The sequence below is a fragment of the Vicugna pacos genome, chromosome 3 (assembly GCF_048564905.1).
Source record: "Vicugna pacos chromosome 3, VicPac4, whole genome shotgun sequence".
NCBI classification, from domain to species: Eukaryota; Metazoa; Chordata; class Mammalia; order Artiodactyla; family Camelidae; genus Vicugna; species Vicugna pacos.
Window position 1 is genome coordinate 21,937,179 of NC_132989.1, and position 12,229 is coordinate 21,949,407.

General features: G+C 42.6%; 2 protein-coding genes across 2 annotated transcripts; both read left to right on the top strand.

Moving 5' to 3' along the window:
- Positions 1-349: 349 nt before the first annotated feature.
- Positions 350-2,698, top strand: TAF7 (TATA-box binding protein associated factor 7). The gene is made up of 2 exons (XM_015239474.3): positions 350-682; positions 1,068-2,698. Exon 2 carries the CDS (start codon positions 1,126-1,128, stop codon positions 2,173-2,175), a length of 1,050 nt encoding a protein of 349 aa, XP_015094960.1. The 5' UTR covers positions 350-682; positions 1,068-1,125; the 3' UTR covers positions 2,176-2,698.
- A 4,206-nt stretch (positions 2,699-6,904) lies between these two features.
- On the top strand, positions 6,905-8,453 carry LOC102541620 (mitochondrial ornithine transporter 2). Its single transcript, XM_006204532.4, has one exon. It carries the CDS (start codon positions 7,022-7,024, stop codon positions 7,925-7,927), a length of 906 nt encoding a protein of 301 aa, XP_006204594.2. The 5' UTR covers positions 6,905-7,021; the 3' UTR covers positions 7,928-8,453.
- Positions 8,454-12,229: the final 3,776 nt, after the last annotated feature.

The window sequence follows — 12,229 nt, forward strand, 5'->3', positions numbered from 1 at the left end:
TTAGTTATAAATTCTTAGTTCGGCTCCAAATTGGATACAGCCTGGGGAGCATCCAGATGTCTCCAGAAAAAGGACGCTTTCCTCACGGACTCCCTATCTCTGGCAATCACCCGGAAGCCAAGGAGCTATCCGGCTTCATGGCGATCCGGTAAAAGTTCTGGCTTAGCGGGGGCGGGCCGGAGAATCTACGTCTTTCTTGGTATTGTTTTCTTTAAATGTTTCCAAACCAACGTTCTTCACGAGAGTATCATCTTCATCGCGTATAGCCAACTTCTCGCGAGACAAGTCACGCCGGATAGCGTATTTGTGCGTTGCGCCTGCGCGCGCCGGGGCAGTGAGCACTTCCGCCCGAGTTGTGCTGTCACTCATAGCCGCCTCCGGTTGCGTAGCGTTTTATTCTCCGCTGGGTCTGCAGCTCTGGACGGAGGTCTGCTGAGCTGCCGAGCTGCGCAGCTGAGGAGCTGCAGAATCTGGCTCTCGAAGCTGCGGATATCAGCGAGATTTCGTGTTGCCTGTCCTGAGCTGTTTCACTACTAATTAGTAGCGGATCGCTCCTGATTGCCGCGAGCCGGAAAGAACAAAGGAATCAAGAAGGAGACGCTCGGCCACGGGCCGCCTTGCTCCGGAGTGGCTTCTGCTCGCTCCTGTCCGGAGAAACTGGATTTATAATCGTCACTGGATTGTAAGTACCCGAGGCGAAGAGAGCTCACTACGCCCCGCTTTTTGAATATCTTTGTTCCGGGAGAGTTGTGGATTGGGAGTGTCTGCTGGGCTTTAGCTTTGTGTGCCGAAAATCATTCCGTAGCAGCCGCCATTTGCTTTCCTGCTAGCTAGCTCTCTGCGTTGTCCTGCAGCGGCATCTAGAGGTTGGAACTTGGCATTGCAGCTAAGATTTAAATGGACTTAATTGAGTAAGGCAACGTGTCAGTAACGACTGGTATTCAGCCACAGCATACTTAGAAAGACTTGGGGCTTAATTTAAAATAGACGCTTAGCTGCTGTTGTACTTAGAACTGTTTGTAATTAAAATTCCAATTCATAGCGAACTGGTCTTTCTGTTGAAATAGGTGGAACTTTTTAGTGCAACAAGTGGTTACTAGAGAAGTGAGTCACCAAGAAATAAAGATGAGTAAGAGCAAAGATGATGCTCCTCATGAACTGGAGAGCCAATTTATCTTACGCCTTCCTCCAGAGTATGCCTCTACTGTGAGGCGAGCAGTACAGTCTGGCCATGTCAACCTGAAGGACAGACTGACAATTGAATTACACCCTGATGGGCGTCATGGAATCGTCAGAGTGGACCGGGTCCCACTGGCCTCAAAACTGGTGGATCTGCCGTGTGTTATGGAAAGTTTGAAAACCATTGATAAGAAAACCTTTTACAAGACAGCTGATATCTGTCAGATGCTTGTCTCTACAGTTGATGGTGATCTCTATCCTCCTGTGGAGGAACCAGTTGCTACTGCTGATCCCAAAGCAAGCAAGAAAAAGGATAAGGACAAAGAGAAAAAATTTGTATGGAACCATGGAATTACTCTGCCTCTAAAAAATGTCCGAAAGAGAAGGTTCCGGAAGACAGCAAAGAAGAAGTATATTGAATCTCCAGATGTGGAAAAAGAAGTGAAGCGGTTGCTGAGCACAGATGCTGAAGCTGTCAGTACTCGTTGGGAAATAATTGCTGAAGATGAAACAAAAGAAACAGAAAATCAGGGCCTTGATATCGCTTCTCCAGGAATGTCTGGCCACAGGCAGGGCCATGACTCATTAGAACATGATGAGCTTCGGGAGATATTCAATGACCTCAGCAGCAGCAGCGAAGATGAAGATGAGACACAGCATCAAGATGAAGAAGATATAAACATCATCGACACTGAGGAAGATCTGGAAAGACAGCTACAGGACAAGCTAAATGAATCAGATGAACAGCACCAAGAAAACGAGGGAACCAATCAGCTGGTTATGGGAATCCAGAAACAGATTGATAACATGAAAGGCAAGCTCCAGGAGACCCAGGACAGGGCAAAGCGACAGGAGGATCTCATCATGAAAGTGGAAAACCTGGCTCTCAAGAACAGATTTCAGGCTGTGCTAGATGAACTGAAACAAAAGGAAGACCGAGAAAAGGAGCAGCTCAGCTCTCTGCAAGAAGAGCTAGAATCACTCCTAGAGAAGTGAGGAGAGCTTTGATACTTAATTTCATTCCTGAGAGTGGTCAGCCTTGAAAGAAAAATTTTTGTTTCATTGCCTGGACTAGATAGTATATCTCTGCAGTAGTTCGCATTTCCTTCATTGCATTCTGTTTGATTTGTCTAGTAGACAAATGTGAATTTCTATCTCATTTGTCTTTCAGAACCACTTTGCTAGGTGTTTGCCCTGTAGAAAGTAGGAATGTATAGACAAATGTAGGAAAGTTGTAGAATTAGCGGAGTGAACAGTTCAACTTAGTAATTAATCGCAGCTTCACTAGAGGACTTTGTTGCTGTTTGTCCATTTACCAGAAGCTGCTGTTGTTCCTGTGTGATGCCATTTGAGATGAGTAAGAGCCTAGTCTGGGGGCGGGGGAGCTTGTTTGCATATGCTTTCCCATGCTGTAGCTATTTTCCCAGCTATTCAAAGCAATTTTCTACATTTAGCATTGCAAATCATTTATAAGGTTGTTTAACACAATAAATAAAAGCAAGTAATTTTCACCTCATAATGAGTCTTATTCTTTTAAGGGTAGTGGGTATCAGATCCTCTTCTGGGGTGGTTTCTTGGTGGGGTTTAATGGACTGACCAGTTGGATTCTGTTTTATAGGAAAAGAAGCTGTTATGCTAGGTTTTAAGAAGAAGAGGAACACAGCAGGGGCAAAGAAATTTGAGAGATGTCATCTTGCATTATGTTTCCAATCCACCTGCTCCATTTGGAGGTTAGGAAATACAGAACCTCTTAACCTATCCTAAATTTTGTTTCAGCCTGATCTCACCACATCCTTTCACTATTTTCATTACACACTAAGCTTATTTACATTTTTCAAGGAATTTAATTACTCCTCTTCCTCTATAATAGTGTACTGGGATTAAAAACTCTGTAATGCACCTATCTTACTAGACTGTAAATTACCTGTTCATGTCCTCACTAGGCTGTAAATTCACTGAGATGAGGCACTTTACCTTGTTAGTCACTAAACTTACTAAAGAATGGTAAAGAGATTAAAATCACAAGGTCAAGAGATGTATTGCCTGGGTTTCCATCGTAGTTTAGTGACCTATTAGATGAATGATCCTGGGCAAGTAAATTAATCTGCCTCAATTTCCTCATCTCTAAAATGGAGGTGAAAAAATAAAATGGAGGTGATAGTATTATCTACCTGAGGGCTCTTGAGTTGTTGGCTATTGAGTTGATACATATAAAGGTCTTAGAACAATTCCTGGAATAAAAGTAAACTATTATATTCCCAGCTCCCTTGCCTGATGAGTATGATGTTCAGTTGGGCTGCAGTTTTCAGTATTTTTGAGTTGATGAACAGTTGAATTTTCTTTAATTAGTGTTTTAACATACAGGAATAAGAAGAGTAACTGAAAAATTTTAAGTAATGCAAAAATTTTGCAAAAAATACAAAGTAAAGTTGTCCCTTTCACACCAACTTTCCAGGGTAACTTTTTGAGATGTATTGGTCCAGGCCTTTACTTGGTGTACAATTAATTGTATACATATATATATAGTTTTGTAAAGCAAAAAATATATATTGTTATAGATACTATTCTAAAACTTTTATCACTCAAAAATTTATTACGAGTATCCTTCCATATTAGCACATAGATACTTCCTGCTATTTTTCATGATACAGATTTTTTTTTCCCCTTGATTTTATCCACTCCCCTATTGCTGGTCACTTACATTGTTCCATTTTAAATTTGCTATTACACAGAATGCTGCCATAAGCACATCAATCTGGCTTCCATTTTGCACTATATCTATAGATTAGGTAAGTGGGATCTTTGTGTTCAGTTCAAAATGTCATAAAGCCTGACATTTTGAATTTGGAGAGCAAATGTTTATTTGAGATGAGAAATTTGGACAAATAGTGACAATTCATGTCTTTGAAGGACTGTGTCTTGACCTCTTGCTTATCTTATTATCCAGTAAGAATTCTGTGTGAAAACAGACTAGGAAGACTGCCCACCAAACATCAGCTATACTGGCCTTTCTGTACTTCAAATGCCCAGGTCTTTCTCACTACAGAGCTTTATTTAGCATTTACAGTTCCCTTTTCCTGGAACAGTCTCCATATCCTCTCATGGCTAGCTTTTTGTTACTCAGGCCTCAGCTCAAACCTCACTTTCTCTGGTAATCCTACCTGGCCACTCAATCTAATTGCTAGGGAACATGTGATGTGGGTGTTCACATCTAGTCAAGGGTGGTGGTCTTCACTGAAAAGTTGGAAGTTCCTTTGCCATTATTTTCCATGTATGCTTGGGAGGACATGTGCTTAAATTCAAAACAGAAGCATAATTCTGGTTAGTTAGAATCGGGGAAAAAATGGTTTCAGATGTTTATGACTGCCCAGTGTCTTGGGCAGTGTTACAGTATTTGCTGAAGTGTGTTCTCTCCAAGTCCAGCTGTTTAAATACACTTTATGGAACTCAATCTCTTTCTGTCACTATTTGTGCAACTATGTCCGACAATTCAACGAAGGTAAAGACCATTTCCCTATTAATGCCCTACCTGGCCTTCATTATTAGTTTGGTTTCTCCAAAACATACATATATGAACTTAATGCAAAAGTATCTCTTGTGTGTTTTTAAAAAATTAACAATGAACCATATGTAATTAATTGACAGTAGTTAAAACTGAATGCTCCTCTAGAAAACTTGATAGGACCTCCATAATAAGTATTAAAATATGATTTTCCCCCATTGACTTTCCTGAGGGTGATACCAAAACATTTTTAAAAATCCCTCAAATATGATACGAAGAATTTAACATTTTTTTCTAGTTTAAAATGGTGCGTTGTTCTCACATATCTTTTCTCTATCAAAAAGCCTGCCAATATAACATAGTAAGCCCCAAAGACAAAGAATAGGAAATGAGACAACAGTGAATGAGAAATGTCAACCTGTTTTCAGAAGGGCAAAGCAGATGAAGAAATGATAATTGAGAAATCACAGAAAGTTACATGCTAAATGTCTGCAAGGGGGTATATGAAAGAGAGAGAGAGACACACCCACTTGATAAAGAAACTGTGAGACCATTTTTGCAGGCAAAGTTTCCAAGGAAGACGGAAGTGGGGCTGGAAACAGGATTCATTAAAGTGTGTTCACAGCTGGATGTGCAGGATCCCTATGTCACTCGAGGAAGCCAGGTAACTCTTACTTACCCATCCCACAGATGGAAAGTTTATTTTCTGGATAAATTGAACCAAAGGCTCAAACTCAGAGAAAGCAGGTCCAGATGAAGGCTGGGATGTATAACATTAAACAAGGGGGTTATGTGAAAATATGTTTTCTTTACTGCAGGATGTCACCCCTCTTACCCTATTTTGGTCTCATTAAATCAGTATCCAAAGCATACATCACCCCCAAACACACACAAACAGAGTCAAGACTGTAAGATTATTCTCTGAAGAAACCATGTGAGCCCAGAGAAAAGAAATCCAAATACTGACATTTGGGTATTATCTAAACAAAAGGCCTGGTCACTGTCTACCACTACACTAAAGTCTACCTATTGACAAACTACCCATGCACAATCTGCTTTTGGGTGCCACACTTTAAAATGTTAACTGGGAGCCAAAGAATCAGACAAGGAAAGCTTCCTGAATGGAAGAATCATTTCAGCACACCTGACCCCTTCCCCATTTTGTTTTTACCCCCAAGGTAAAATACCGCCTAGAGCTTAGAATGTAAACCTTAAGAAAATTCGTTCCAAAGCTGGAATTATAAGGATCTGGGAGAAAAAGTTGGAGGTAGGCTACAGCGGTACCCACAATGATGCCCAAAACCACATCTTGCCTACTAGGCCTATAGTCATTGCTTCCCAGAATTGCTGCTGCATAAAGCTGTATGGCTCCTCAACAAGAACCATGAAGCGGCGCGAACAGAGCTCTGGAGCCACACAGCTCTCTTCCATCAAGTTTCTTAGCTCTATATAGATACGTGTCCCAACCCGATGGTACAAAGCCTTGTCCTACCTCTGGAAATGATGGGGACTCTGCGTCCTACCAGCTCACAGGGATCTAGGCTCAGATCCTAGGCGCGTTGCCACGAAACAGCCTTTCTCTAGCTCCGTAGGCACCGAGTAGCGGATCTGCCGGCCTCGGGCCTCCTCCAGTGTCGCTAGGCGAGCAAAGGGCGAGACCCAGAGGGGCGCGGCGGGCCGGCACCTTTGCTGAGCCGCCATTCCTCTCGGGAAAGGATTAAGGGTTTTCTGATTCAAAGGAGCCACGTATTCTCATGTAAACCGCTCCCCTCTCCCCCCAGTAGTTTGTTTGTTTTCCCTATTTAAAACCTGTTTCTGAGGTTGACCCTTTGACCCCAGTCACGGTCAAACGGGAGCACCCCTCCCCCCAGCCCCCGCCCAGTTTGATTTACCGAGTAGGAAATGCGGGCGGTGGAGGGGCAGGCAGAATAGGAAAGCCGGTGAGTAGCGGCGCCTAGCGGTTCCCGCCGAAGTCGCAAGAATTTATCGAACAGCTTTCAACCGCTGGATTGTAGTCCATTAAAAATGTTTACCTAGTACGCGCCCCGGTCGGGGGCGCGGGGATGGCGGGCGGCGCCCGGCAGGCGGCGGGCGGGGCGGGGCGAGGAGGGGCGGGGCGGGGCGAGGAGGGGCGGGGCGGGGCGAGGAGGGGCGGGGCGGGGGCTTGGGCGCGGCGTCCGCGGGGCGCGTGGAAAGGCGCGCGCGGAGGGCGGCCTAGTCTGGGGTTAAGCGGCTTCTCCCGCGGGGGAGAGAGTCCAGAGTGGGCGGCGGGACATAAGACGCCCGTGTTAGGCTGCAGAGAGTGGCCTTTCCCGGGGACCAGCAGATCGGTGGGCGAACATGGAGTCCAATCCTGCCATCCAAGCCGCCATCGACCTCACCGCGGGGGCCCTCGGGGGCACAGCATGCGTCCTGACCGGGCAGCCCTTCGACACCATGAAAGTGAAGATGCAGACGTTCCCTGGCCTGTACAACGGCCTCATCGACTGCTGCTTGAAGACGTACTCCCAAGTGGGCTTGCGGGGCTTCTACAAGGGGACGGGCCCAGCGCTGATGGCCTATGTCGCAGAGAACTCCGTCCTCTTTATGTGCTACGGCTTCTGCCAGCAGTTTGTGAGGAAAGTGGTTGGATTGGACAAGCAGGCAAAGCTGAGTGATCTGCAGACTGCGGCCGCGGGTTCCTTCGCCTCTGCGTTTGCCGCGCTGGCCCTGTGCCCCACTGAGCTTGTGAAGTGCCGGCTGCAGACCATGCACGAGATGGAGATGTCAGGGAGGATAGCAAAAAGCCATAATACAGTCTGGTCCGTCGTGAAGAGTATCCTTAGAAAGGATGGACCCTTGGGCTTCTACCGTGGACTTTCGAGCACTCTGCTTCAAGAAGTACCGGGCTACTTCTTCTTCTTCGGTGGGTATGAACTGAGCCGATCATTTTTTGCTTCAGGAGGATCCAAAGATGAACTTGGCCCTGTTCCCTTGATGTTAAGTGGTGGTATTGCTGGAATTTGTCTTTGGCTTGTCATATACCCCGTGGATTGTATCAAATCCAGAATTCAGGTTCTTTCCATGTTTGGAAAACAGGCAGGATTTATCAGAACTCTTGTAAGTGTTGTGAAAAATGAAGGAGTAGCAACCTTATATTCTGGATTGAAAGCTACTTTGGTTCGAGCGTTCCCTGCCAATGGGTCACTGTTTTTGGCTTATGAATACAGCAGGAAGATGATGATGAGCCACTTTGAAGCATACTGAAGTGTCTTGGTGAACTCTGATCCAAGTACACATCTTTGAGGACTACAGTTTATCTCACGGTTTCATGGAGCACCGGACCAATGCGGAATTATTTTTGACTTCATGGAAATTTTGTTTTTGTCTTCTCTTCTTATACTCTAAATCTTAAACTTTATGGAAGCACTTCTGTTTTATGTCATATAGTTTCTGCCTATAATTGTATTGAAATAGAAAAGTTGTTGCTCTTATGTTTAGTGGGATATCAGAGTGAGTGGGTGGCTCTATGTACTTAATCTCAAAGGGTAAATATAGTTGTACCGGGACTTTTGCATAAATCTGCACATGTGTCTGCAGTTTGGTTGATTATGTGTTGTGAGTAAATCACAGTTTGGTTCCATGTTTAATCTCATGTCCCCGTGAAAACAATTAACTATGATTTATGAAGATGGTTATAAATGATTGCTTAATCCATTCAAGATGTAGGGTCTCTTTAAAACTCTGCTTAACATGTGCACTATACTAGCCAATTAAAAGTTTTTAAAAAGTTTTTGTGTGTGTGAAAACCAAAATACCCATCTTGATTTTTTTTTTGCATCTACAGTGTTTATTTTTTATTGATGTAACATTGTTTCATCTATACATTATTTTTCTACTGTATACCCTATAATGTACTCACCACCAAAAATATATTTTTCATCCATCACCATAGAGTTGAGCCCCTTTATCCACTTTGCCCTCTTCCCATCCCTCTCCTCTGATAACCACAACTCTGTTCTCTGTAACTACATGCTTGTTTTGTTTGGGTTGGGTTTGTTCATTTATTTTGGTTTTTGTTTGTTTTTCATATTCCAGATGAGTGAAATAATACGGTATTTGTCTTTCTCTGTCTGACTTACTTCACTTACCATAATACCCTCAAGGTCCATCCGTGATGTTGCAAATGGCAAGATTTCATCTTTTTTCCCATCTAGATTTTAAAGAGAATATACCTACATTCTGATGTTGCTTCCACATTCTTGAGTTAAAGTTTCAGATGAGGCATCCTGAATTTCTCCAGGATCCTCTATTCTTAAAATTATGCTGTTCATTTTCAAAGTGGGCTCATATTCCACACTCTTAGTTTAATGTGGCCTAGAGCATTAAGCCTTTGGGACATATCCTGGCCCTTATTGTACCAAGTTTCCTTCCTCTCCTCTCCCAAAGAGCCTCCTCTCTGCTGAACTTTAGACTGAGGAAGAAGTGAGGGATGGGGCTGTGCTATGCTTTGATGAAGACCCATGTAGCTCACAACAGTTCTTAGCTTCCAGTCTCTGGGTCCTGGCCCCGGGTAGGATTCTGTGATGTACTGTTGGCCCATTTAGGGGATGTTGACCCACTTTAGATCATTCACTGTTCTCCCTGTCTTCACCAGTCAGAAACCCAGGGAACACAGGGTGCCAAAGCCAAGAGAATGTTTTGTTCGCTGGTGATGATCAAGTGACATTACTAGTGGATGAAACCCTCTCCTCTCAGACAGAACTAGACAGAACTTACTGCTTGCAGTCCACAATGATTAATGTTAGGGCTGACCCATCCTTAAGTTTACCTCAGGGTCCATAACTCCTTGTCATTTTTTTTTTTTTACAGAGTTGGAACCCTCTAACTTTGGTACTGGCCATCAGTGAATTTTATTGATGACTACATATAGGATATGACTTTATAAATCAAACATAAGAAAAGCCGTTTTATTAAACTATGCTATATGTATGTATATAGGCACGGACAAAAACCAAAACCAAAAACCATAGTTCATCTGATCCCCACAGACCTGTGATGAGCACCTGTTCTTTGACCCCATGGTCATTCTTGTCATCATTAAAGTAAGCCTCATCATTCCTTGCTGATCCAGACCAGTAGAGCTTCTTTCATTAAGAAGTGTTCTTAAGCAGCCTGTAAAGCTGAAAACAGGCTGGCTCCCAGTCTTAATATTCCATAGCATGTCTACATTGCTGGCAGAACATAAAACTGACATGGAATCTCTAGTTCCTTCATCTTTTTGCTATTTGTGATGCCTTTGTGGTAACTTTAGCCACATTGCCAGAGGCAAGAGGGTCAGGGTAATGAGATGTTGACAAATGGGGGCTGCGGCAGACATTTGTGGGAAAGGATGCTCAGTCTTATGCCAGGTAAGCTCCAGAGCAATAGCTGGTCTTCCATTTATTTTTTCTTTAAAAGAAAACAATTTTCTACTTTACTTTATTTATACATTTAAGTTATATATTACATACATAAATAGTCAGCAGCTACTTAGTGGGGCTTCATTCAAGCAGGCCTGGATTAAAGCAGAATGCAGATGGTATTTATTTCTAAGATTTAAATTGATCAAATCCATATTTCTGATGCCTAAATCTGAGCTTTGAAAATCCCTGTTTTCAAAGTCTGTGACTCTCTGGTGTCTCTGATCTCTCCAGGTTCATATGGAATGGTCCAGACATCTTCTCTGAGAATCTTTTTAGAAAGCAAATTATTTTAGTGTTGGAATTATCATCCAAATCTGCAGCCTGCCTTTTGAACTCCACCATCCATGGTGTTTTTAGCTCCCTCCTAACGCCAGCACTTAAATACAGGCTCCTTGTGAATGATGTCCATGATGTTTAAAAGGCAGACTACACTCTTCTGGTGTCCCTACCTCTTTAAGATTGGTGGAGGTCATTGTTCTGATGTTCTGTTTGTTGCAGCAGATACCATGGCTTTTTCAAAACTAGTTCACAACATTGGGCATTGCTGGCTTTAGTCTGCACCTTGAGATGAAAAATTTCACAGGTGGGTAAGTAGTTTTGTAGAAAATTGAGATCTGTTAACAATCCTGCACATTCTGTAAGGGAAAAAATTGTCCCCAGAAAGAGTATTATTTCTGCTACAGGGAAGCCAGATTAATTGTCTATATAGTGAGAATTTCTGCACCAGCCTAAGTCAGTTTCACTGGGTCCTCCTCAGCAAATTGGACTCTCAGCAGACATTAATCAGGGCATCCTTCCATTTAACTTCTTTGCTGATTGATTTACAAATGGCTTTTTGGGTGTGCATTGGGAACAAAGGGTCCCTTCTGCCTTTAGAAGAATGGAAAACTCTTCTCCATGCTCTGTGTCCCTGATCTAGGTTTTTGGAGATATCGCCCACAAAAGTCCTCCCCTATCTCCTTGGCACCAGTCATGGGAATCTTCTCGGACTCAGGTGCTCATTTAGTCGTGAAGAGGCCTCACAGCAGGGTTAGTCTTCAGTTCTGGGCTCAGAGGCTGTTGCGGTGCCATGACTGTCTTCTGTAATGGATTTAAGGATTTTAGCACACTGCTCTTTATTTTTCTATTCTCTCCTTCTCTTTTTACACTTGCCTTTCCACTTCACTTTGCCATTTGTAGTCAAAGCTGATGCACGTTGATAAGAGCCTTGCTCTATATACAGGCGTTTTTCCTCCTAGTTGATTCCACTCTCTTACCACCTAGAAGTAGGCAGGAAGGCTCCTGGGTTTCAGGACTTCCACTCCTTGGAAGTCTAAAGGCTTGTTTGAGTTTAAACATTTTTGGCAGGAATACTTCACTGGAGATTCAGTGTGCTTTCTATTCTATCACATGTGCTGTTTTGTTTTATTTTTATCCTATTGGACCTCAAGTTCACAGAACTGGATTATGATAAACTGTCATCATAGTCCATACATGATCTGCATTTTTTATTTACTTACCTTTCCAATATCATTTAGCTGCTTATCTATATATGTAATTATCTATCAAAATAGTAACAAGAATTTGTGAACAAATCACCTCCTCACAAAGGAGGACCTTGGTAGTAATCTACATCTAACCATACAAATGGTCCCTCCCACCTCTCCCTGGTCCCCACCAAATGAGGATATCATCCAGAATTCTATATGCATCATTCTTTGCTCTTTCAAATGTTTTTCCTGTATTATATGTTACCCCCCCCATATATATTTTTCATCTAGTTGTTTTAAATTTTATAGTAAGGATAAAATAATGTATATGATTCTTTGGTACTTATATTTTTTCACTTAATATTTATTGTTAAAGTCCAATAATCTTGTATTACTGGAGTTCATTTATTTAGGCTACTGTAAAACATTCCATTTTGTGAATATACCGTAGTTTATTCGTTCCATTGTCAGGCATATGGAATGTTTCCTGATTTTTGCTCCTATTGCCCATTGTCAATGGAAATATTCTATCTACCTCCTGATGTAAATGTGCAAGAATTTCTCTTGGGTATACAACTAGAAATATAAATTCTGGCACTCTCAAGTATTTATCTAGGAGTAATTGTTAAATTTAA